The sequence below is a fragment of the Notothenia rossii genome (genome assembly GCF_949606895.1).
Source record: "Notothenia rossii genome assembly, chromosome: 1".
In the NCBI taxonomy this organism is placed as follows: domain Eukaryota; kingdom Metazoa; phylum Chordata; class Actinopteri; order Perciformes; family Nototheniidae; genus Notothenia; species Notothenia rossii.
Window position 1 is genome coordinate 84765573 of NC_136912.1, and position 27855 is coordinate 84793427.

The 27855-nt window shown below is 42.1% G+C and overlaps 1 protein-coding gene across 5 annotated transcripts; it reads left to right on the forward strand.

Annotated features, from left to right (window-relative positions):
• Positions 1 to 282: 282 nt before the first annotated feature.
• cracd (capping protein inhibiting regulator of actin dynamics) lies at positions 283 to 27831 on the forward strand. 5 transcript variants are annotated; one of them, XM_079693222.1, is made up of 9 exons: positions 283 to 408; positions 12552 to 12720; positions 12967 to 13099; positions 13191 to 13346; positions 14491 to 14706; positions 14823 to 17070; positions 26108 to 26289; positions 26393 to 26555; positions 27134 to 27831. In XM_079693222.1, the coding sequence occupies exons 3-9, from the start codon at positions 13058 to 13060 to the stop codon at positions 27292 to 27294; spliced, it is 3168 nt and encodes a 1055-aa protein (XP_079549348.1). In that variant the 5' UTR covers positions 283 to 408; positions 12552 to 12720; positions 12967 to 13057; the 3' UTR covers positions 27295 to 27831. The 5 variants fall into 5 exon arrangements, with proteins under 5 accessions (XP_079549348.1, XP_079549345.1, XP_079549349.1 ...); XM_079693219.1 differs by lacking the exon at positions 283 to 408 and adding an exon at positions 4859 to 6029 and having other exon boundaries at positions 14494 to 14706; XM_079693223.1 differs by lacking the exon at positions 283 to 408 and adding an exon at positions 11152 to 12346.
• The last annotated feature ends 24 nt before the right edge of the window (positions 27832 to 27855 follow it).

A 27855-nucleotide genomic window follows, 5' to 3' on the forward strand; every position in this document is an offset into this window, starting at 1 on the left:
TATTAATTTAAAATCAATCTCTTCCTTAAAACCATGAATTATTAAGAACACTATACTCAGGTCAGCCAGTTGGTGTGAATTAATGTCCTCTTTGTTTGTTTTACAGTATATCCTCAGCTGCAACACAGTTGGATCTTTCTCATTCATCTCCTCCTTTCTTTAATTACTTCCGAAAAGCACGAGCTTACGTTAGAGTAGCGTGCTTGCATCGTGACGGGAGCTCACTGAGTCTCTGTGCCGCCGACCCTCGCGTTTCTCTCGCAGCCACACCCTCCCTTCTCCATCGGGACTGACGGTGCGTGCGTCTCCCTGTCGGGCACCCGCAGCATCAGCAACACAAAAGGGTCGGAGCTGCCGGAGCTTTACCTCAGCGCCGATCACAAGGAGGCATCGCGTTGGGAAAAAAAGGTGCTGGGATTTCTCCCTCTTTTCTTCCATATTGTTTGTCTTTTATGCTGATTGTCTTCCATTTTCACGACGCTGATGACCTTGTCACATATCGCACCTCTCATCTCGCATTGACCCGATCGCATCTTCTGCTCCATCCTTCACAGATGTGTGTATGTGTGCGCGCAGTAAAGGGCTGGGACTTTCAATTTCATCCGATTTGAAATGCGAAAACGCCGATGTAAACAAGCCAAAATTGTAATTAATCGTTAGTAAATAATGCACATCATTTGAAGGCTGTATGGATTTCATATGTGTCAATATGATAAGGCAAAGGCCAGATTCTTTGTTCTCAGTGCGTCTTTTATTCTGCAATTAATACTGTGTAATCCCTGTGCGGCATGCATACACTAATCTGCCATTAACGGTTACGTATTGATCCGTGCCTTTAGGTCCATGTTGATGTTCCACAACAGCGAACCGTGGCTTTCTCCAAATGACACACAATACAGCCTTAGAAATGACAGGATATCTGTGTCAGCTGGAGAACCATGCACAGGCCATATGCTGCGGGCCTGGATGTGCGAAAAATGATATTATGGCTTTATATTTCCACGGGCAATGTGAAGGCTTTTAAATCATTGCTGCATTACTGTCATCATCAGTGGACTCTTGTGCTGAGACATACAGGCAGGGGGAATAGATGGCAGTTTGCCAGAAATGAATTAATAGGCTGCTGGTGTTGGATTTATGGGGCTGGTTTGAGTCAATTGATCTGTTTCATTTTTTGATTGTCTGCCCTACAGGCAAGAATGTGGTATTTTAGCTATAATCTGTGATCTTTCTAGGTTTATGTGCTGATGGAAGACATATTAAGACACAGAGCTGTCATCCGGGTCTGTATTTTGCAGTATAAATAGGGAAGAGATCTCATAGTAAAGACTACGTCACTGGTTCAACAGTAGTGTTTTATAAAGTACTGCAATGTCCAGCTTCATATTCCTCCTGAAGGTTTAGATTCTCAGATGCACTGAGCTGCAAAGTAAGTATGTCATCACCACCCAGACGGGGTGGTGATGACTTTGATGATCACTTTTTCAGAAACATACGTGTGCTTTCGCAATGCAATACAGCATCTATTTTACTTGAGTCATTTAACACCCTTTGACCTCAGATAAAGCTGCAACTATGGATTTGATTTAATCACCACGAGGCAGGCAAACACTGCCTGATTCATTGTTTTCTGTGTGTTTAAATGTCAATTGATTTTCAATAGCCGCATATTTGACAACAGGAATGGAAACTCGCGGCTTGTTAAAAATAAAACACTTACATTCAAAATTAAATGGAACTGAAATGTACTTTGTACAAAAAGTACAAGTGCTCATGTTGTGATGCATTGGCTTATCATTCAAAACATGTTTTACATAGGAGCAACTATAAGCTTAAATAAATGTAATGATTAAATGCTCACATCTATGTGTAATGATCTTATTGTTAAACACAATTTCTTAGGTATCCCATATTTATACTATATAGATTATTTTTATTTAATACAATTTCAGTTATCTCTGCTCTTAATAATGCTCTATGCAGTATGTATTCCATTCAAATTGATGCTGATATCAATTATGTCTTTACGGCACATACCGTAGGTCACCCACATTATTCCAGTGTTTATTGTAAATAACCAGGAATTGGATCAAACCAGCAATACTGTCATGATTGCCTTTGAACGTGGTGTATGTTTCTATTTAACGTCACTGCAAAATGAAAACCCTCTACATTTAACCATGAAATAATTAAAAACTATTTATGGTATGAAATATGTGAACATATTATGACCTTAATATTCTAAATGGTTTACCATATAGTGCTAGTGCTGTGGCTGCTATAGTGTCATTGAGCATAGCAGGAAGTGTTTGCTCTTGAAGTGAAGTCATTATGACTCACTTATCCTATGTGTGAATATATATGGATGTGAATATCTTAGTGAGAGTTCGTTTATGCTGCTTATACTGGGGGTTTCTATTTCTGCAACCAGTCAGTCAGAGGAGCATGCAGTCTGTCTTTGAAGTGTGATGCTGCTGTAATATAGGCAGCTTCCAGGTTAGTGAAGCCCCATCATTACCATATCCCTTTGAGGCTGCAGTGTGAATCTGCCAAAACTAGGGAGTGGGGGAGCTGTCCTTATTACACATTAACACTACGCTGATGCACACATCCAATAAGAAACATTAAGATGATATTAAGGCTGCCACAGTCAAGGAACTAAGCTATTTTGACTTAATGTTGAATGCTGTAAAATACTAATCACTGTAAGACAATGACATACATTTATGACCCTATTATTAAGCAGTTGTGGCGCGCCGTTAAAGACTATTGTAATCACACATGTGCATACGCGGTTACTGTTAACCCACAATGAAAGCCTCTGTGCATCAGCCAGAGGAAATGATGAATGCCAGTCTGTTCTCCTGCACTGACTATCTGGAGGGGGAAACAAAGTGTCACTTTGTGCCTCCTCAGCACAGCAGCACTTACTAACAGACACAGGAGAACGCCCATCTCTCCTCGCTCAGCGCTCACTCTGCCTCGCTGACACACCTCCTCCCCTCTGACAGTACATGTGCTTCACTCCAACACGCGTCATGAACACACACCGTCACCACTTCTCCAGAGTATGCGTCTTTTAGAACTGCAATCAAATAATAATCAATATGAAACATTTTCCCTGTCACTTTCTTGCACGCCCACACACAAACACACACACACATACACACTTGCTCACACACACAACTTTGCCTTCACTGCATCTGACACCTGACTCCAGGTAATGCCCTAGATCCACAGTGACAGCAGGCAGGTGCAACGACTCATAGATACCCTCGCACAGAGAGCGCCTGCATAACGGTAAGAAGGCATTCTCATACAGAAAGTTACAAAAAATGTTAGGTAAAGCTCTCTGATGTAGGTTGACTTTAAATATAGCTGCCATTGATTCTTTGTGTATTTTTGACTGTGTGCATAACCCTTATATGCAGCTCATGGCGTACTGTGTGATTTAGTGAAGTGTAAATATATATCTGCACTTGTGATATTCATAGTTGACATCAACCAAAAATGTATAAGCTACAGTGTTAGAGATGCTCAGGTATGAGACGACAGCCGTTCCTGTGTGTTTGTTTGCACGCTTGAGTATTGTCTCTTAACAATTGGCTAATGTGGAAAATATAACCATGGTCATGTGATACATGGTGCGTGTCACTCTGAAATCCATTGTTTCTCCAAATGCGCCCTGTGGAGATCTACAGAGTGGACAAATGCCAAGAACACCTCATAGCAAAAATAAAACATTATATAATTGATGGAGGTAGTGTTTATTGCAGCACTGTTGGACTGGGTCGTGTGCAGTCCTGTATTGCACTCAAAGCTAGTACTGCTGGTTGTTTAGTATCTATTAACAGGTTTTAACCCACATTTGGTGGGATGGCTTAAGGATTGGCAATGTTTGTTAGTCAAGTGGTCTACTGCTTTGGTGCAGACTGAAAAATGTCAACAACTAGAGGATGGATTACCATGCAATAGTTCCATGTTTTCTGGAAGATGCATCCTACTGACGTTGGTTATGCCCTGACTTTCTCCGTAGAACCATCAGCGGGTCCACATTTTGTTATGTCAATGAGATTTGCAAAGTTGTTGTGGTATACATACTTTTTCAGACCTCCCCACCTAGAACACATTCATAGCTTTGCATTTAATTGTCCACATGGAAAGTTGTGTTAAGAAAGAAAAAGAGAAAGCATGAGAGAGAAACCCTGCTTACTTCCTGTCTTCCAAATAGCTGTTCAATATTGGTGAATGTCAGCTTCTGAAAGTAACAAAAATGGTCGAGCATAGCCCCATTATTTGAAGTCGGTTCTGCAGCCACTTGACCATCCGACAGGCGGTTCTGATGAAACATGCTGACAGCTTTCATCTTGGTAATACTCTTTTCCTCAGTTCTAACTGAAGCCGGGTCCGACATGCTGAGCTGAACGTGTTCACTGACACACATGGGGCTTTGTTTTCAGCCATGCATGAACATCGGCTGTTGGCGCTTTGCTTATGTGTTTACTGTCTTTGTTCCCTTTACAATCTGAATCACGCAAAGGTGAAGGGATTTGAGTTATACAATATGTTGGTATTTTGGTTTAAATAGGCCTCTGATGTGATTAAAATAGATACAGACCGAGTTTGTTGTCATCTCAATATCACCCAGTTGATCATTTGGAGATTCCAACGGCACGTGCAAAACCATAACGGAAATGTGCAACAGTTATATAATAGAGTTAACAAAACAGGAAGTAAATGCTAGCAAGAATGCCATTAGAGCAGTCTGTGATAAACAATGATAACATGGATGACTTTTAGAGTTCAACACCAAGCTGCTGAAGAAAATAACTCGTACATTACAGCCGACAGACTGCTTTTATATGTTATTTTTGGTTTCACATGTAGCAGGTATGTGGAACATTTCAATTAAAAAGTAAAAAGAAAATTGAATGAAATGCAATGTGTATACAGTATGGGCTGTGTTACACATCTTGTATTTTTACATTCAAATCATTTAACTGCAGAGCTGTGTAGCATTTTCACAGTTCAGCCGAGGACATATTTCTCTGTTTGAATTGTTTTTTATTTAGGTATTTGAAATATTCCCTGGAGATAGACATTCTGTGGATGCTTTGGACTGAATCCAGATGATGCTATTTTTATGATAAAAAAAAAATCCTAACTTACAAGTGGCAGCAGCTGTTGGAATCAAGGCCTTCTTTCCAATCTATCTGGATTTTGTTTTGTTCAAATAAGATATTTTTTCAGAAATAAGAACTCTCCTGATCCTTAAACAGGCTCCTGTGGCAACTACCAGCTTGTCCTGACTTGCTTTACTTACTGTCAGCAGTAGTGACTGGCTGAGATTATGATTAATCCCCACACACACATCTGATATTTATTTTCCACATGTGTAAATGCCCAACCCTTTTGCATGGCGTGCTCCAACACTTGGTTTACTTGGAAACTCCTCCGTTGTTCTTTGTGCTGCTCAGTGCAGCTGCAGTTGAAACCCCAGCAGAAACACACTCATGTGTGTACGCCAAGTGAACTATTTCAGTGTGTTTGTAGAGAGGAGCATTTGGTGGGAGGGGTGATTCAGTGTTGCCTCTCTCTCCTCTGGCACCTGCTATTGCTAACATGTTGCCATGGTAACCATGAGACTGTTCAAACTTCAGAGAAAGGTGGAGATTGGGACAAAGAGTTGATGTTGATGAGACTGTGGAAGTCTAGACCCTAAAAGAGTGACGCAATAGTGCAGTATAGATTTTGGATAGAACATTTTAAGTGCTTCCTCATCCAACCCCTCCCCACGTCACCCCCTCATGCCATGCTCATGTTTCCCGTCGTGAGTGCAACTGACAGATCTAACAAACCCAAACTGTCTCTGTTCTGTATTTATTTCACCGTTTTCTCCCAAAGCAACAGCGGAGGCAGCATCAAGGCTCTTCTGGGTAAAACAAGCTTTGTGCAAAAGAACAGATCGATGTTCCCTAAGGTTTTACTGCAGTGGTGTGCAGCCGTCTCGAGCTGTGCAGCTGAAATAGGTAAAACACGGCTCCGCCAAGTCCGTCCGTCTGTCTGCTTTGTCAACAAGCTACTTGCCCTGTGAGGTTATGGCACTTAACCGCTACAACACTAAGCCATGCCTTTGGAATTTTCATTGGTATTTGTCTGGTGCGGAGATGTGTCACCACCCAAATGATGTTGAGCTGTTGGGTCGTTTCCAGAGCGCAGCATCGGGTTATGCCGCCGCCATACTCTGATGAAGCTGTATCCTTGTCAAAGGCATCTTTCTGCTTCTGTAGAGCAAATGGCTGCTCTTCGTGCTTTTCTCATCCCATCTCTAGCTGACCCTCAAGTCGGTCCGCTGCAGCAAAAAGACAGCAAACACAATCCAGTACACAAAATAACAAGGCACACACTGACTTCTTATCACACTTGCTCAACATCAGGAATTACAGCCAATTCCAGTAAACTCTGGTAAATAAACAAAACAAGAATTCACAATATCTCTCTTTACACCTGCAGACACAATCAAATACTATCTGTGTTCCAACACCCGACTACCAAACATGCTTGTTCGCTCCTTGTTCTACGCTGGCAGGACAAAGAGCCTTTATTGGGTCGAGACATTTCTGAGAGAGTCTGTCCGGCTCTGTCCCCGTGAGGAAGGAAGCCCACGGCATGCTGATCCAACTGGAGACAGCCGGCCTCTCTCTGTCTCTCTCAGTACTGTCTCACGCTCTCTTTTGATTCTAACGCTGCCGGCCTTGTGGTTTCACACACATTTCCTGCTGCACATCAGAAAACCTCTGGCTCGGCCAACATGCTGCAGACAAGTGTGTGAGGAGGCAGTCTGTGCTGGTTGGTGGCATCCACAAAAAGTAAATCAGAGCTGGTTTGTGTGGTTATTCCTTCCGTGGATCTCTTATCATTGGAACATGTTCAACGCAGGTGCTATTAGTTTCTTCTTTTATTGGTAATTACGGAACTTTCACTAGCTGTATTATCTTATATGTGGAGTCGACTTATTCTGCATCAACTAGCCACAACAGAGTGGCTTCAGGGGGCTCATTGTGCTTTTAAAACAGCACAGGCTTTATTTAGCGGTATACATGCTAAACAAATTAGCCACCCTACAAGTGCTTGAATAATGCTAAGAGGGAATAGAGAGCAAATAAAAACAACAAAGTCCAACTGCAGCGACCCCCCCCCCTAACAATGTAAACATTCAGGGTCACTTTCATGATCTCTCATATGTCTCTCCTCAATGTTCCCTAAACCTCAACGCTCACACTTCAACCCTCCTGCAGTACAGACAATAACATCATCCACATGCTCACCTCCTTCTTCTCTCACCACAGCCAAGGTGTGCTGTGACCATGGCAACGGACACCACGGAAACTAAGCACGAGATGCTTTTAGAGGTAACCGAATCCAAAGGCCCAGGTAAACAGGAAAAAATGAGTTCTTTTCAGCGACATCTTAAAGAGACAGTGTGTCAAAGTGGATTCAGTGGTCACATGATGAGGATTAAATGACCTCTGTCACTGTCTGTTCAATGTGTTCCATTGTCTCTTTAAGATCTGCATGGTGTGTTGATGGGTTTGATTCAACCTTAACATGCGAGTGGTGTGCTGTGTCCACTTGAAGACTTCTTTGATCTCCTTTACCTATACTTCTTTTTAGGTGATGTCTGTGCAAAAAGAAGAAAAAACACAAAAAGACTTGTATGTCACTTACATTTAGTGAGTGTTATGATGCTTGTTTTTATGCTAACAGGCTGCTGGCCATTGTTTTCTATATTGAACTGACAGATATTAAAGCGTTATTTATCTTCTCATGTAACTAGAAAGCCAGAAAAGGGCATTTCCCAAAATGTTATACTAAAGGAAATTAATTCCTTGTGGGATGAATTTCCCTGCTTGCATTAATATCAGAACATTGTGCTGTTGCATCGTGTGCATTTAAAAAAAAAAAAACATGTTTCTTTCCACTTTAAGTTGCCAGATGTTAAATATTCTCCTGAGGACCTGGGTCAAAACGCACTGCATCGCAAGCACACTGGATGTCAAAGTTAACCTCAGTTGGTTGGGTGCTGCTCTATAGAGTGCTGCTGCTGCTGAGTTGTCTACGCGGCAGAAAGAAATGGTCCTTTCTCATTTCACGCATGAGTGTGTGAGCATGCCCACGGCAGTGCATTATGGGCTTGGGATCAGAGTAGAAACACTGGACGGGCACTGATGCTGGAAGAGCATTCTGCAGGGAAGCAGACCATCTGGGTCACATCAGAATATCCCCTCACATATTCTCAAAACTGCAAAGACTCCCGATTTGGGGGGGAAAAAGGAAATTATTTCTACAAAAATGTAAATTCATGAGAAATTTCCCAAAGATTTCTGATTAATTTCAAGTCCTTCTTTAAACATAAAGCTAAGGAAACCAATTTAAAGCTAACCCACCTTTATTAGATCTTCAATCTGATGTAAACATCAAGGTCCTAAATATGATTTACCCATGGCGAAAATGAATACAAAAAGGGAGAAATTTAAAAGAGAGAAATCAAGAAAAATATTAAAACATAAGTGAGGTCTCCTCATCACGCTGTAATATATCTCAGAACTGATTGATTGCTGAGTGATACAAAAACTGAACTGCAGGATTTCCCAAAATGTCATGTCATTGTTTTGGACAAACGACTTATTGATGAATCAAAAGTAGAATCAATTGGTAATGAAATCAATTGTTGACCAGTGGCGAGCCGTCAGGGCCCTCTAGGCCCTCGCCTTAGATATTCTACAAAATAATATTTAAAAACATTAAAAAAATAAAATAATTTAAAATATTATTTTTTTGTAGTTATATTTTTCATTAGTTTTACCAAAATAACTTGATTTAATTGTATTTAAAATAACATTTCCAAAGAAATAAATCCTTCGAATCTGCCTATTCAGTTTCTGTTGGAATGTGAAGGGTTAAATGAAAGAAGCTCGTCTCTGCGAGTTACTGTGAAGAGAGGAGCTGTTGGACGTCCAAGCGGTCCAGCTATGAATTCACAGAGGGCCCAGCTATAGTAACTGAACGAGAGAGTAATGTCAAATGACAGTACAATTGACCAATCATATCTTCCCTCTAAATGGGTGGGTGATCGCGGACTTTATGACAAGTTCCGCCCACTGCGAAACTTTTCTTGTTTCCATAGCAACAACAACAACTTCCTGTCACCAGCGTTAACTCGCCTTCAAAATAAAAGCATGCCAAATTACACTTAAGACATACCACTGCAACGAAAGTAACAAACACAATGCAATATCCTTTTCAATTTCAAAGAACACAAATAGGGTTATTTACAGGTGTTGTTTTGTGTGGTCGAGGGTCGCTTTCATTGATGCATTTTGCACCCCGGGCCGTTGTTTTGATATTCCGCTGAAGTATACGCTGTGTAATCACTCGAGGGAAGGGGTGGGGGTCAGAGGGCCTAGGTATAAAAGTCACGGCTCGCCACTGTTGTTGACTTCCAAATTCCTTATGACTACAAATATAAATTGAAGGAAACCTTAGTAAACCTTAATGTGTCTTTTTGTCCAGAGTTAGATGAGTGAATTAAGACCATTATGCAGCCACCATTAGCAACCTGTTGGCTTAGACTCGAAACAGTAATACATATAGAATTGCTCTGTCCAAAAATGGCTAAATCCAGCATCTCTAAAAGTGAACACCAAGCCTCTAATCTTTACAAAACAACTGTAAGAACAATACGTTATGGTTTTACTGGGTTTAGATGCTGGATTATTCCTGTGTTGGGAGCAGCACATAACTCCCCAGTAGAACCACAACTTGTTTACACATTGGATGTATGATTGAACAACAAATATATATTCATATTTATGAAGTAGTAAGAGATTCTTCTCCAAACATATGACTGTGGCTGCAAAATGAGTTTAGACATCTGTCACAACTGTATTTGTCCCAGTCTGAAATGTTGCCTTTTATACAGATACAGGGTTTTTGTGTAAAATAATTGAATATCTGGTAGACAATTGATTTCTGGTGGTGTGTGGCGCAGTGGGTTGTGCGTAGGTGTTCGGAACAGGTTCAAACCCCACTGCAGTCAGCATGTCGTTGTGTCCCATGGGCTAGACCAGGGGTCGGCAACCCCTGGCACGCCTGCCAGCATTGGCACGCGGCACCGTAACCAGTGTTACACTAGGAATAAGTGGAATAAGTGTGCAAAATATTTAAATTAATTTTCGGATCCTGAACGCGAGACCGCCGCCAGAGCGCGTCTCCCCGTTACCTGCAGAAGGAAGCCATGCACGCAACGCAGCCCCGCTCTCTTTATCTCCAGGTGACTTTCTGCCGCTTTCCTCCGTGGTGCAGTGCTGATCGTTTCACCACGGAGGAAAGCACTTCACTAATTTCAGTACCCATAAGGAGCTGTACAAATGACGCAGTTTTTGCGTGGCTGTGTTTATTTAGTTGAAAGCCCAGTGGCGATCTGCTCATCTCTCATCGAAATAATATGCTACAAAGGGGCGGACTGGCCATCTGTGTGTTGAACTTTCCTCTCGGCTCCCAGACCGTAGTCGAGGAGGGCAGAAGCAACAAGCTTCAGGTTCAATAACCCACTTTAGCTTAAATGACTGGAGAGAGGCGAGCTCTTCTTGGGAGGACGTTGCATTTATTTAGCTGTTCTTCTGTTTCACAAAATACATCACAGACCTCTGTTTTTCTGCTTTCCCGTTTCACTTCCAGAAACATACACACGTTCCATCACTGTCGCTCTACCATTCTCAAACACACATGCACAAGCCGCACCCCTCTCTCTCTCTCTTAAAGGGACAGCGATCTCATCTCACTCTGCATGACCCTAATATCATAACTTGTGTGTTCTGGAGAATCACAGAACGGACGATCGTCCTTATTATTATGCCATTTAAACCAATTATTTAAATGTGTATGTTAAATTTGGCATCATGTAAGTTGCGCTGACAGGTCCACACACTGCTTCCCCGCAGCGAGGCTCCCCCGCCCTCCTGCTGATAGTTGACGAGCGTCAAGCTCCTCAACCCACCCCCCCCCCCCGTTGATAATTCTCGATCGTTGGCACGCTGATAACATTTTTTTTTTTAAATGGCACTTCATATCAAAAAGGTTGCCGAGCCCTGGGCTAGACACTTCACCCCAAATTGGTCCTGTGGGGATTGTCCGCAGTATTGAGTATGTAAGTCGCTTAGGATAAAAACAAGTGACATGTAATGTAATTGATTATTTGAGTGACACTCCTAGAAGACAAAAACTGTTATTTTTTTATTAAACTGCTTTTCATAAAGGCGTACAACAAAAGAATCCTAACAAACACTTCCCACTCTGTCCTTAAAGTCCTATGTTTGTCAGTACACATACCAAGCACTTAAAACTCTCCCACGCAAAAATATAAAGAGTTGAGACTGTACGTGGGGAAATTTAGTTTACTGTATCATTTCCCATGATGCCTCTGGTACAGTGAGCAGCATGCAAAGTGAAATCCCACACCAGTTGCTACTTATAGCTCTGAAAGGGATACCCACAGAGGCCTGAGAACGCCTGTCTGCACAGTGGTGTAGAGTAGCTCTGTAACCTCACCCTCTTAGTTCATGCAAGGGACCTCCACGAGTACACGGAGACAAAAACAAAACACACAGAGACTTACAAAGACACACAAACACCCTTTATTATATTTAATTGAGCCAGAAGATATCTGTTTACATTTTTTCGAATGACATCATGTCAACAAATCTCTTCTTTGGAATCCCATGGAGTGATTAGAGCAAGGGAACATTTAGCTTATGTGTAAGAGTTTATAACTTTCTGACTTGAAAGAGGATGAGGATATAGAATATCATTCAAAAGTCCAAGTTTCATTACTTTTGATCACAACCTCCTCATCAACCAGCACTTACAGGACTTTATTGCCAGCTGCTTTGCTTTATTGCATAGGTCAGGACCATAGACTATATATATGGTCAGGACACGTTTTTTTTTTTGGTAGCACATTGCACCGGAGTGATTAGCAGTGATATGTGTCATTAAGTAATAAAGGGGGTTAACACCCTTTAGTTTTGCATTAGATAATACAGATGCAGTTCAAGTCTGATAATCAGCCACACATTTAACATCAACTCCTTGGGGCCATGCAGACAGCTTGGATGTCGTTGTGGGTTTTCACTGCTTTCCTTTCTCTCAGGACCAATCATGGATTTGGCTGTTTTCAGTCAGTGAATCAGGGATTTGTTCCCTATTTCTCTCAAGCTGCTACTGCTGTGTGGGTGCTCCCTTTTTCTGCGTGTTGTTTATCTTTCCCACTTCTGTTTGAACACTAGTAAGTACGAGCCAAGGTTTTCTTCTCATTCCATCTGCTATTTTGATTTATTTTCTTCAAATAAGATCAATTTTATTTCATTATCCTCACACACGCATACAAAAACACGCCCATTGGCACCGGCCTGCTCCTTATCTGAGGATATAAAGATTGATGATCTGATTGCATGTAGCCGTGGTTGTCATCCATTCTCTTTTACCCGCAGAGAGAAGACGACAGGGCAAATTCCAGCCCTTCAAACGACTCTTCGGGAGAAAGAAGAAGAGGGAGACCAAAGGGGGCTTTGATGGAGCAGAGCTAAAGGCCAGTTTTTCTACCGGGGAAGTGCGCAATGGAGTTGTATCTGACGATGAGGAGTCCAGTCAAAATCTGAGGTAACTACGGAGATGAAGTTTCATTTTGTGATTCTATTCTTATGTGATAAAAAACGAAACAAAGCTTGTCCTTTTGCCATTGTGTTATTGATCATAAAAACTGCAATCACAGGTTTTATTAGAGCCCACACAGGAACTTACATCATATCATTTTCTTTCACTTCCAGTAAAGGGAAAGTGTTATAAACCCATTCTGCAAGGTGTTGGCAGTAATGACACCCTGAAGACATTCTTATTCTTCCACAGGGATTTGAATCCCATCGGATCACGAGCCCTCTCACACGACAGCATCTTTATTCCAGAGGAGCCGGTGACCGAGGCCGGTCTAGATCACAGCATGTCCCAGGAAAACGTCTCGGATAAAGTCAGGAATCTGCAGGTGGGCCTTGTGGCGGTGTGCACTCAATTGCTGAAGAGTTATTTTTCAGTCTACAGCCATAACATGTTTCCTTTTTCTGTTGTTCAAACAGAAACAGATAGCACAAGGTATAAAGTTTGGCCAGAGACCTCCTTCTTTAAGGAAAAGCGAGGGAGATGAGGGAAGTTCGGATGAGGAAGAGGTTCCTCGGAGTCCTCTGAAGGTTCTGGCCCAGGTAGAAGCTGAGCCAGCAATCACAGAGCCAAAGGTAATAACTTATTAACTTATGCATTCTGATGACGATTTGGTTCAGTTTTTAAAAGAGCTCCATAGATTTAATACACCACAGTCACAGGTCACGTGGAGTATTACTGCATGTGTGGGTAAAGTTGTATATAACCTTATGTGGCTGCAGGGGGAGCTGTGCTAAATTAGGTGTTATTAACTGTTGTCATTTATTTGATGGTGTATTGTAGATAAAAAAAGAAGCTGCGGGGAGGGAGATAGCATTCCGGGAAAAGCCTTTAATATGTTCTGCGGTTAAAGGAATTAATGAAATAAAAACTTGAGTACTTCCTTATTGCTAATCCAGTTGCAAAGTACAATTTGGTAAGGTCATCCAGTGCATACAAACACACAGCATCTGTAGTGTGAGGAGGTTGATCCTTTCTTTCATTTGTGACTCTAGATTCAGAGAACTTGTGAGTTTCTTCTTGCAAATGTACCATTTTGAACTTGGTATTCCTCGAGTACTTCCCCACCTAGCCTGTTCCTTATTTGCTTTAGGCTACGTTAGCCGCTAGCATAATACACGCAAATCTTTACATATCATTGGTCACAGTTGCTTTTTGGGTAATGTGTGCACAATGTGTTGATGAGGAAAAAGAAGACAATAATTACAAAAATTAAAGGTGGGGTAGGTAAGTTTTAGAAACCGGCTCGAGATACACTTTTTGCCTATATTCCATGGAATGCTCTTAACATCCCGATAGCAATGAATATCTTAAGTGCTTAATCTGTAGTATTGTAAAAAGCATGATCAATCAATTTAGCCGGCCCGGCTAAAATAACTGGATGGCCTACCTGCCTGTCAGCCTTCCATCTGTGCACAAACTTATCTCGTGCCCTCATTGGTCATGTGCGCGTTCGTGTGTGTTGGAGGAGGGGCTCTGTAAGGAAGTGGCAGATTTTCAAACTCTAGCGCACTCGAGCTGGTTTCTCCAAAATTACCTACCCCACCTTTAATGATCTTCAAATGTATTGAATCTAAATTGATCCTTTTTTTTGCAGTCCAAGTCTGACTGTTTCATATTATGAGTGCAATGCATTATCGGCGGAGTACTCTTTTAAGGTATTTGCACAAAGATTTAATGCATTTGAGTTTTTAATAAAAGCTGTTTTTGTGACAAAAGCAGGTCCAGGAGGCTCATCAAGCCGGACCTCACAGCACCCCAGTGAAGTCACCGAGGTCCAAACGAGTTCTTCCGCCCACTGGTACCATCGAGTCCATCAATCTGGACTCTGTTCCACAGTCTGTTCCTCGCCTGGACAACACCGCTGCCAGGCATAAGCTGTCAGTCAAACCCAAAAACCAGAGGATTTCCCGCAAACACCGACGGTTTACACAGGTGAGTCTACCCACGAGTCGTCTCAGATAAGCATGTTTTGGGTTTATTCTCTGACATTTCACACCCTTTTTTGGGATGAACAAAATAGGAGCTAATGCTTTTTTCTACATTCCCAGGACCTCCAGGAAGTTGATATTCCTGGTGTGTTGCAAGAGGACTTCGAAGCAGCAGGTTTCTCCACAGACGCCCAACGCAGAGCATCTGTTGAGTCCCTAGGAAGCTTCAAGAAACAGAGACTACATGAGGAGGAGAGACAGGAGACGAGGAGGAGGAGGGACCTGGAGGAGCAGAGACTCAGACAGGAGGAGGAGGAGGAGAGGAGGAAGAGAGCAGCAGAGGAGCTGAGGCTGCGTCAACTAGAGGAGGAGAGGTGTCGTAAACAGCAGCAGGAGGAGAAAGAGAGAAAGCTTAGAGAAGAGACGGAGAGGAGGAGGAATGAAGAGGAGAGAATAATTAGAGAGGAAGATGAAAAGAGGCGACGAGAGGAGGAAGAGCGGATGCGAAGGGAGGAGGAGGAAAGGAGGGTGCGGGAGGAGGAAAGGAGGGTGCGGGAGGAGGAGAGGAGACGAATGGAGGAGCAGAGGAGGAAAGAGGAAGAGGAAGAAGCGAGGAGGCAGCAGGAGCTCCAGGCTGAGAAGAAGAGGAAGCTAAGAGACGAGGAAAAGCAGAGGAAGAAAAAGGAGGAAGCGAAGAAGCTGAGGTTGCAGGAGATTGAAGAAAAGAAGAGGTTGGAAACAGAGAGGATGAGGAAGGAGGAGGAGGAGCAGAGGAAGGCTGAGGAGGTGCGCTGGAGGGAGATGGAGGAGAGACAGAGGCCTTTCTCTTTCAAAGTTTCCTCTGGAGAAAAACAGATTTTGTTCCAGAAGGTCAACCTGACGCCTGTAACGCCGGCGTCCAGCTACCAGAGCGCTGCTGCAGCCGAGCGAAGAGAGAGCGCGTCCTCCTCTGAAGGACCAGAATCCCCCAACCTGCCAACGTCTCCATTCGTCCCCCACACAGCCATCCTGGTGACGGGCGCCCAGCTCTGTGGGACGGCCGTCAATATGGACCAGATCAAAGACAGCGCCTGCAAGTCTCTGCTGGGTTTGGGAGAGGACAGGAAGGCCCAGGGAACACCACCGACCAAGAGCAAGACCTCACCGGACCGCAAGTCTGGCAAAACCAAGTCCCTCAACGAGTCCTCGCTCTCTACAGACCAGTCTGTCCTGGCAGAATGGGCGAGCATCAGATCAAAGATATTCAAGGGGGTGGAGGAGGGGAAATACGACGAACAGCAAGAACAGAGCAAGAACCAGCCTCAGCCCGGCAGCGAAGACACGCCTGCGTTCTCCCACACCAACCTCAGGAAGACCATGTCCGCCAGCGCCAAGTTCTCCATCACTCCTGCGAAGAAGAAGTTTGGAGATTCCAACAGGAACTCTGAGGTGTTTGGTGCAGAGGAAAGGGAAGCAGGAGAGGAGGGTTCTTCGCCTGAAAGCCCCATCGCAGCCTCCCCGGCTCCAAGCAGCAAACCTCAGAACAGGACGAGTAAAACCGTCCGAATCGTAGAAAGAGGGTCAGAGGAGTGTATGTTTGCCAAAGACCTCCCCTCTTTCCTGGTTCCTAGCCCTGGAGCTAAACCTGAGGCGTCAGAGTTAAAGAGCAGGGGTCGAAGTGAGACGGGGGCGTCTGAAAGTGGAGAGGAGGGAGAGGAGGTAGGCCAGGAAGGCGACGACAATCCTTCGCCTTTCGGCATAAAGCTGAGGAGGACCAACTTCTCCCTCCGATTTCACAGCGAACAGTCCACTGAGAAAAGGAAGAAGCGCTACAGTGCTGGGGACAGCTTTGAGGGCGTCCCCTCCCCGCTCACCCCCATGGAGACAGACTCTGATACCTCCTCTGTCTTTTCTGACAAATCCATTAGCCCATCATCTCCGCAGAAAGAAGGCTCGGCGGGCAAGTACTTACACGCATCTGCCTCCCCCGCTGCGCCTCGGGCGAAACCTGGAAAGTCTTCCAGCTCCAGCACACACAGCGAAGGTGAGAAAGTGATTTCCAAGCCGCCCATCTACAGAAGACCAACCGCGTCACCCAAACCAAGTGGAGCCGTCCCCACCCCTCCCCCGTCGCCGCTGCCTAAGGAGGTCCATGTTGTTGACGCTGTGATTCAGAGGACAGGGGCCGCAGAGTCGTCCAGCCAGGAGCAGACCCTCAGGAGCGAGGAACATTCAGCGGTGGCTCAGCTTCACCGCAGCAGCCAGAGCCAGGTCCGAGAGGAGGAGGAGCCGAAGGAGAAGAGATCCTTCTTCCCCTCTATCAACATCCCCTGGAGAGAGAAGACAGACAGGAAGGCAGAGCTCATCAAGAAAGGTCAGCGCTACTTAGGTATAGCACTCTAGTTCTAATCTGGAGTCCTTGGTTTTTTATTTAACAAACATAGAACATAAAGCGTTACTGCGGCTTAACCTCCTGGGACCCGAGGAAAAACAGTGTCTTCCAATTTCCTTTTTTTTGTGATTTCCTACCTATTTAGGGTTAAAAAAACATCTTGCAATTTAGACTTTTTTTATTTTAATTTTAAAATGTTACAGTATGTCCACTGTAGAGGACGTCGGGACCATATTAGTTTGAAAAGACAGCCAAAATGAACAGATAGACTATGTAACGTATTATGGTTATAGAGTGATATTAATACAATAATACATTCACCTTTATTTAAAACATGAATAAGTAATTGATCTGAACATTGCTGTTTATTTGGTCGCTAAAAAACTAGTTTGGTTTTTGGTGAATCTCCCCAGATCTTCAAAGACTTTGTAGTCAATGTAGTGGGAAAAGTACCTCATTGACTCCAGTCGGCTTGGGCTGTAGGTTCATCTTGACTAATTGTATGGATGTGGTCTCCATTTGACCATGCTCATAGAAACAAAGCTGGCATTCCTGAGGCAATTCTCATTTTTCATGGCTCCACTTAAAATAAAAACAACAATAAGACATACGTGCTACTCTTGGCCCACAGAGGGCCATGTCTTTCCAGCTCATCCCTATCTGTCTCTCTGTCTGTATCGGTGCGCTCATGGAGCCTCCTGCATCTTTCCCCCCCTTCTTCTTGACCCTCTTCTATCCCAGGTGTGAAATCCTCATCTCTCTCATCATCTGAGAGCTCAAAATCTTAATCTCCCTGAACTATCTGGTACAGAAAATGTCTGCTTCAGTTCCGTCTCCTGCAACAATATTGAGTCATTAAGTCCATGAAGATGGTCCTGACGTCCACTAGAATGGACATTTATAAAAGGGCTGTTATTTGAAAACTTGAATTATTTAATTGCTTTCAGAACAAATTATATAGTTCCTCACATGTTAATAAACAAGAACATTTATGATTTTCATGGTAAAAATTACAATTATTCAACAATATTTGACTTCTCCTCCTGCTTCTATAACACTTTGTTTTTGGTATGCCAGCCATTTTGGATGAAAAGAAAGAGGAACTTCCCAGCATGCAATTTTAACCAATGACATATCACTGGAAAGACCAGGATGTCCTCTGTACAGTACATCAGGGATTGATAGAGTAGCTCAAAAGAGTAAAAGGAGATGCATGTTAACAAAATGTTCACTACAGTGGGCATTTTCAATGGGCTGGGTCCCAGGAAGCAGCGTTTCTCAAAGTGTGGGGCCGCAGAGATGTGATAGGTGGGTCGCGAATGGACGCGATGAACGGGAGATTATTATTATTAGGCCTATTTTTTTTTTTTTTAAATACATTTTGTGGACCTCAGGCCAGAATCGAACCTTGGTCCTTGTGGGTGGTAGTGGAATGTTACAGCCGGAGACTCGCAACGGCGGTGGACTTTCACAGCGCGGCTGCGCCGGACCCGCCGGAGCCTCGCAGCCGCGGGTGTTTGCGGTGGATACGGTACCGGGCGCTGTGAAAGTCCACGGCCCACCTATGCCAGAGCCAGCGTCCACCGAAGGCAGCAGCCCACTAACGGCAGCGGCCACCGGGAAAAGTCCTGAATCTCCCAATGGCCAATCCGAGCCAGCTCACACACACACACAACTGAAACCAAAATAATTTACAGACATATGTAAAAATCTCTCATACACATGTGAAACGCTCTCACACACAACAGCGTTGCAGTCGGGAAGAAAAGCAATGTGGAGCGGCACCTCACCACTTCATAAGGAGTTTAACCGTGACAATTTTCGAAATCCCGTTTGTGTCCCTCCACTTTACAAATAGGCATAAGTTTATTTTATTATTTTAACGCAAGCCCTCATCGCCACGGAGGAGCACACAGCCTCTGTGAGCTAGCGAGACAGAGAGAGAGAGAGCGAGAGAGCTAGGGAGAGCACACCTTTATCTATTTAATATAACCTAGGCCTAGTTGTAAAAAATAAAGTAAGAAATCATTCCAATGTGTACTATAGGACATTAATAAAAACAAAAAACTGTTTAAAAGGAGAGTGATTAGTAAAATATGCATAAATAAAAAGAAAGAATGCTAACTAACATAAGATAAGAATAAACAAGTTTAAATGATTTGTTATTGGTTGTGATCATATTATAAAGATTATTGAAAAGTATACAGCTCCCTTTCATATGAGTGTTGAGAGCTGTATCCATAAATTCATTTTGTGCTCAAAGTGCACCAGATTGATGCTTTTAACTTCAACATTTAAAAATAAATCTTCCCGGGGGGTTCATGCCCACGGACCCCCCTAGAGCAGTGGTTCTCAAAGTGGGGTCCGCGACCCCCCGGGGGTCCGTGGCACTCTGCCAGGGGGTCCGTGAAAAGTTTTCAGATTCATTCATTTAAATTATCACGATATCATTTTTTTTTCATTATTATTTTTTTTACAAAGGGCTTCATAGTTCAACAAATAATATTTTATTTTTTTTAATCTAAAATAGTTCATAGATTACGTTCTAATCTAACGAATCTATACACAAGTTATTGAGCCGTTTCCGCTCTACATCCTGAACTCCTCCCTTCGATGCAATGCACTTCCGTTTTGGCGGACTGGGTTTGTTTTGCTAGCTAGCTCCGTTGTGCCGACAAAGCACTGATATCGCAGAGACAAAGAGGATATAACAATTACAACATGAAGAAAAGTGGTTCGGGAACTACGTGTGCGGTAGTTGGTTGCAATCACTCGAGAAAGCACCTGAACGAGTGGTTAGATAGAGAGTGCTACGACCACAAACCCAGCCATGTTGTTCATTAAATACAGATAAACACAACAAATACTGCATGCATTGTATTTTTTAATATTATATATGAATATTTTCATAGTGATGTAATTGTGTGGGCTGCTTTTATATTTTAATTTGTAATACCTGTTAGGATTAAACATGTGATCTTTCTTGTTGAAGCCATTTCTTTAGTTTCCTCTCAACAATTAATTAATTCAGTGTTATTTATGTACAGTATGAGCTTAATATGAATGATGAACTGTGTTAAAAGAAATTGTAGCACTCTAAGGAACATATGAAATGCAATAATGCAATAATGAAATTAAATTACATCAAACTTTATTTTCACTCAAACAGTACAGGCACATATGATATATTGCACAGCATAAAGAGATCATGTAAATTGTGCATTATGTAAACAACAGACAACTGTTGGCTCCTGTGGGCATGACCTAAATAAGGCGGTTTATTTTGGTTTTAAAATGCTGAGATATTTACTGCAGAACTGTAACCTTCCCTCAACAAAATCGTCAACAATTTTCGGGAGCATGTGGGCAAAGTAGAATGTGCGCAGCCTTATGATATGCCTTCAGACTGTCCATTGCTTTTCCATCTATTGCCATGGATTGAACGAAGTAGGAGCAAATTTTGCTGTACGTTATGCTGGGCCACGTCGTCATGTTATCCTCCCACTTTTGCACTGAATTCGGGTGGGGGAGAGTAACGCCATCTCCAGTCAAATAAATAGAATCGTGTTCCCAAGCTAGCATCACTGTTAGCATCGAAATCGCTGTGTTTACACCAGTGCCCGTCTGACTGTTTACACCGGTTTACACCGACAGACGCTGTGCAAAAGACTTCCGGCGGAAATGAAGTGCATTTGTGTAGGGTTATGGCGCTACCCGTGGTTTGGCGCGTAAACTTGTCTATACATTTAAAAATCAAGCGCGTCACCCGTTACCATGGAAACAACAATAACTGGTACGTCAGTCAGAGAGCGCCACTGCTAGCATCATAGAGATATAACACGGCTAGCATACTACGAAGATGGACCGATTTTTAAAACGACCGGTTACGGCTACAAATGAAGTAAATGAAAAACAAAAGTAAGGAAATACGATGAGGAGTATCTCCAATATGGATTTATTGAAGTGGAAGGGAAACCGAAATGTCTGATATGCCTGCGGTGTCTTGCCAATGAGGCGATGAAGCCTGCCAAATTGAAGAGGCACCTCGAGACCAAGCATCCAGATTATGTAAAAAAAGACCGGGCTTTTTTTTAGAGGAAGGGCGAGGACTACAGCCAGCAACAACAACGGATGGTTAATGTTACGTCTGTTTCTGCTAAAGAGCAGACGACGAATTTAGGACATGTCTGCTGATATCAAATCACAACTGCTGGAAAGACTGAGAGGGTCTAAATTCGCGGTTCAATTGGATGATGTGTCCGGCTCTGCGCGGCTCATCGCACTGGCGCGAGAGGAGAGGGAGAGCCGCAGAAGTGAGACTGACTGAGATTACTTTGAGCAACATGCATGGGAATAAGTTACAATATAATACATTTGTGTATATTTCTCGCTATTCAGATGGTCTGCTGCCTGGTGCTGCTGTTGCGCAATGTGCAGTAGTGTCCTCTTTTCGCACCATGACATTATCAGTTATGAATTTGTTTTTCACTGCTTGAGAAAATGGATTTGTGGCTGAGAGCGTGTGAAAAATCTCAATTGTGTGAGAGTTGGCAGCCCTGTGAACTCGCTTGACATTATTATGTATGAAACTGCCAATCAGATTTATTTACTTATTAATCGAAGGTGCCGGAACGCTGTTCTGGATCGTTCCCGCCCACTTTAACCCCTGTGTGTGTGTGTGTGTGTGTGTGTGTGTGTGTGTGTGTGTGTGTGTGTGTGTGTGTGTGTGTGTGTGTGTGTGTGTGTGTGTGTGTGTGTGTGTGTGTGTGTGTGTGTGTGTGTGTGTGTGTGTGTGTGTGTGTGTGTGTGTGTGTGTGTGTGTCGGTGTGTGTGTGTGTGTGTGTGTGTGTGTGTGTGTGTGTGTGTCTTCACTTGCAGAGAAAAGCAATCAGCTTCATGGACTGCTTTGCATCACTCCAATAGTGTCCAGAGCTGGCTGCCATTACAAGTAGTGGTTTGGGATTGTAGCAATGCAGTTGCAGTTGTTTTGCAATTTACTTGATATATGTTGCAATGCAGGCATGTGTTCAATTGTTTATAGCCTGCATTTATTTTGTTATTAGACTTTTATAAATCATTTAATTTTAACTAAGAGTGAAACACTTGGTGTGTGTGTGTGTGTGTGTGTGTGTGTGTGTGTGTGTGTGTGTGTGTGTGTGTGTGTGTGTGTGTGTGTGTGTGTGTGTGTGTGTGTGTGTGTGTGTGTGTGTGTGTGTGTGTGTGTGTTGAAATGCACTTCAAATGATCACTTTTCTCTTGATTTCCCTTTGATATTTTGTTTAGGTACAGTGTTACTTGCAGCTGATTGATTGATTGTTTTATGGGTATTCTGTGTTGAGATGGTGCAAATATTTTTAATACATATCTAATATATTTCTAATACATTGCTCTTGTGTTGTTCTTTCACATAACTAAGACTATAGAAGTGTAAAAAATAGGCTACGTCAGATTATTCCAAGGGACATACATGTCAAGTCAAGTCAATTTTTATTTATATAGCCCAAAATCACAAATCAGAATGAGGGGGTCCTTGGTGTATTCTCTATCTTGTAAGGGGTCCTTGGCTGAAAAACAATTGAGAACCTCTGCCCTAGAGGATGTGAGGTCCACCCCCCAAATAAAGCAGGTTAAAATAATTTAATTTAATACATTTTCTTTTAGTAAACACTGAGAATGGGTCCCACAGACCCAAACAGCACAAAAAGGTTAAAGGTAAGCATATAACAATGTTAACATGTGCTAAATATATACACTGCAAAAAAAACTAAAAAAGAGGAGTAAAAGTAGCTCTCATGAAAGTAGCTCTCATCCTAAAAAAGGTTGGAGACCCCTGTCGAACGATACATTTGACAATTTTAAAGCTTGGCCTACCATTTTATTGGAGTGATGAGGAACAGGTGGGGCTTGAAAAGGCCCACCTGTTCAAAGTGGGGAAGGACAGAAAAAGTTTGAGAACCACTGGAAAGTTTGCTATCATGGTTATATGCATATTTATTTTCTTGACAAAAGATAGACAAGAAAAGGTCTAATGACAATGTGTGCACGTAAAACAAATAGCAAGTATTTTATTATCGATAATAATAGTCGTTTGTTTTTTTATTCATCGTCTGGTCATAAAAATATCGGGAAATAGCCCAAAATATTCTTCCTAGTTTGTCAAAGTCCAACGTAGTGTCTTTAAATGTCTTGTTTTTTCATTCCAAAATCATGAGATATAGTTTTATACGCCATAAAAAAAATCAATTTTTTGAAAAGCAATTTGATAATGCTAAATTATCAATGTTTTGGCCATTTGTTCTGCCATTTTAGCCTGAAAATGTACTTTATGATTCATCAGTTTCTTAAGATCGACTAATCGTTGGAGCTCTATATTAGATGCTCGATTCTACTGTAATGTCCTTACAGTAAATATAATAACAATAATAAAAGATTTATTTTGTAAGCGCTTTTACAGGTGCTCAAAGTCGCTTTACAGAAATATGTAGATACCTTAAACCAGTTAAGCCCCATGCCCCCGGTACCGGGAGCAAAACGCAACATCTTGCAAGAAACAGCGTATGAGGGCTTCTTAGGCAAGGCAAGGCAAGGCAAGTTTATTTATATAGCACTTTTCTGTACGCGACAATTCAAAGTGCTTTACAAAACAAATTAAAATACTTTTTAGGAATAAATACAGTAAAAACACATTTATATAATGGCATTTTACAACAGGCAAAGCAAACAAAGCAAAGATAATAACATAATAAAAAGAAACACCACAGGTATACAATACATGTTTAAAAGGCATACTGTAGTGCGAATATGAGCAGCTCAATTGAAAGCGGCGGCAAAGAGATATGTTTTTAGTCACGATTTAAAAATAGTAAGCGTTTCTGCGGACGTGCATGATTTGGGTAGTTTGTTCCAGATTGTCGGGCATAATAACTAAATGCTGCCTCTCCATGTTTTGTTTTTACTCTCGGAACCGATAGCAGACCCATCCCAGAAGACCTGAGGCTCCTTGATTGCTCGTAATTATGTAGGAGTTCAACAATATACTTTGGTCCTAAACCATGTAATGATTTAAAGACTAGCAATAGTACTTTAAAATCATTCAATTTGTTATTCTACAGTATTGTTGTTTTATAGTTTATTTTTTAATGTAACCCAATTTGTGTTCTTTGAAATTGAAAAGGATATCGCATTGTGTTTGTTACTTTCGTCGCAGTTATATTTGTCTTAAGTGTAATTTGGCTTGGCTTTCTATTTATGGACATGCTTTTATTTTGAAGGAGAGTTAGCGCAGTTGACAGGAAGTTGTTGTTGCTATGGAAACAATGTGACGGAGATTAACGGAGAAAAGTAATATATAAAGACGGAGAAAGTAAACGATAACAGCACCCCCCCCGAAGAGGCACAAGCTCTTACGTTGATATTGGAAATTTCAATAAATTCAATTTGAAAAAAAAGCAGGGCTGTACCCGAATAATATAATGCAGTTATAGTAAATAATAACAAACTCCAGTGTTAGAATTCCATAATTCCATATTCATAAATAAAATGACATGCAAATAACATTTTCTTGGCTGTGGACTTGTACTCTACATAATTATGTTGAGCTCATGGTAATCTAATTCAACAGATAGCATTTTCTGACTCGTAAAATGATTGGATATGGTGTAATTTGGTAAATGATTATGTGTTGAAAAATGTATATCTTTAAAAACTGCGTTGGTGTATTAGGGCGGGCCATACTATTTGTATACCCCCCGAAGAGGCTCAAGCTCGTTGAGTCTGGAGTTTCAATACATTCGGAGTTTGGCCGTGTAAAATGTCTTCTTGGGTTGCCATACAGCTAATGCGTGACGTCATTGGTAAGCGTAACGGACCCCGAATACATCTGGTAGGCGGAACACATATGGTACCTATCCATTATTAGTTGTTTTGTAGTCTGCCGACTGAAGCTCTACGATTACTTTTAATCGATATTAACATTTAACAAACTATGAAAGTGTCATACCCACTTAACGGGAAGAAACTCAGCTATCAGACAATATTAACAATCTTTAGCAGAACAAAACACAAGGGTAATAACAAAGGCTCTGAATTAGCCCTGAGCGAAAAAATGCTAACGTGACATGGGAAGCAAACACAGACATCACACAACGTAGTTTTACGGAGCAAACACGGGAGAAATGTCTTACCTTTTGCTGTATCTGATTACAAGTTGTGTTCAATGGCATTACAATTACAAAAAAACACTGCTGAAGGTTAATCCATAGGTTAATCCAATGTGTCTGAAATGATTACTGATAATCCATCTTCATATTTATGTCAATAACGGAGTTTTCATATATAGCTGCTATGATAGCTACCAGAGTGTATGACAGCTTCCGGGTTTGGGCATTCTGGCTACGCATCACTATTCACCAATGGGTAATGTTTAGATGGATTTTAGGAACTTCCCCTCGATTCCATTGGCTCTAATGGTTAAAAAGAAGTGTCAATCATCAATATCGACCGAGGGTGGCCAGAGATATGGAAAATGCACCCAAATGACCCCAGAAGTGTGTTTTTTTGTTGCTAAACCTCTCTTAAAAAAGTCAAATGTCTCTTGTTTGGCATCAATCTTGATACAGGGTACTTAATATATGTTTATAGTTTGGATTCCTAAAGCTTTTAGTCTACTATCCCACCATTCAAGGGTGGTTTTCACTATAAGTAATGTGATTTTTTTGGACGGACATTATAATTTACATTTTATTACTATGTTCAATCTGAATTTACTTTAAAATAAAAAGATTCTATATTGATTCTGACTTTTCTACATCCAACTCACAGGTTTATCATTGCTTTGAGAAAAAGGTTATTAATGTACCCCTTTTAGAAGTGAAGATATAGGCAATTGTTCTGGGAATGTCATTTTCGAGCCTGAGGCCTGAAAAACAGGCTCTGGGCTCAACTGGTTAACAATATTTTATATTTGAGAACCTTGGCTATGATCAAATTATGTTTTGCCTCAGTAATTTATCAATCTTCTTTTGTCTTGCTGCAGAAAAACCATCCTTACAGAGCAGGCACTCACTGGACAGTTCGAAGATCCAGGAGAAGGAGGGGCCCCTGTGGATCACACTGGCTCTGCAGAAGCAGAAAGGCTTCAGAGACCAGCAGCAGAACAGAGACGACCGCCGCAGCCACAGAGAGGCCAAACTGGCTGAGAAACACGGCAGAGACAGTGTATGTGCCCCAGGCTAATTCTTTACACACTTTGTATTCTTTCTGACATTCAAATAGTCTTTCAATATCCGTCTGCTCATATGGTCACCCATCTCTTCTGCAGGTTACGCTGGTGAGCCCCACAGAGAGCAGAGGAAGCGGCAGCACCAGTCCGTCCCCTAAGCCGCAGACCCCAGAGGGGCCTAAGAGACCGGACAGCCTGCTGGGACGCTTTGAGAGGCGAGAACACCTGAAGAAATCCAACACCTTACCCAGCTCTGTCACAGGTAAGACCTGCAAGTCTAAGGATAAAGAAGATATACTGCAGATATGATTATTTCAGTGAATTTTTTTTATGTATTTGGGTAACATTTGTATATATTCCTATATGAAAAAATTATCCTAAAAATATTCAGATTTATCCATATTGGATAACATGTCAGCTTCAGCCATAAATCAATATTTCTACATGTTGAAACACAATGTATTGATTAAAAAATAGTATATCACACAAGGATAGAGCTGCAGTCCATGTTGTAGATCGACAAGAATTAAGAAATCACTAATTGTTAAATGGTAACTTTTCAACTTTCACATGATAGTAAAGTGAATATTTTGTGGCTTGACGGTTGGCTTGTCCAAGTAAGACTTTAGTCAATTCTGAAGAGCATTTATTTTTTTAAAGGTTTCTGATTTTTTAAAGACTAAATACTGTATATGGAAAAGGTCATCTAGGCACTTATGATAATGCAGATAACAACTGCAGCTAATTCAGTTTCATTTAACCTCTTTGATAAAAGCATGGAAAGGCTTTGTGGTAGAACAAAAAGATGTGTAACTACTGTCCTTGATTTGTTTGTCCCAGTTGAGATTGCAGACTCTACACCGTCGCCCCCTGCTGTCAAGGAGGTGTCAAAGCGCTTCCCCTCCAGTGACTCTCCGCAGGTCTCCACGGAGCCGGCCTGGCTGGCCCTGGCCAAGAGGAAGGCCAAAGCCTGGAGCGACTGTCCTCAGATCATAAAATAACTTCCCACTGGACTCTGGCCTGCACTGACACTGCACACTGCCCCGGACTCTAAAGCACCTGAAGTGTCACCATCACCTAACCCCCCCCCCCCCCCCCCATGAAAACCCTCCTGACTGTGAAACAAGTAAAGCCCTCCATCACCTCGTAACCCCACACACACTGGCTGGTACTATTATCATGTTAAAGTGCGCTTCACATTTAAATACTTCAATACAATCGCACAGATATATGTAAACAATTGTTGCGCGCATGCACATTCTGTATACAAATACTAAATATGTCGCAGTCCGGGGGGGCAGGAGCCAATCAAATCATGGCTGGCCATCGCAATAGCCAACCCCAATTTAGTTTTTTTTATTTTGTAGCCAACTGTGTCACAATGGTTGTAAATAATTTGCTCACACGTGAAAAGGTAAAAACTTCTTTAGTGGAGAGGTGAAGCTCTGACATATGACAGTGTTTAATCAACAGAGGGTAACTGTCTGATTTGTTTTTTAAGGGCTACCAACCAGTAACAATAAAACGACACGACACTGTTGGATCTGCTTTTTGACGTCTGA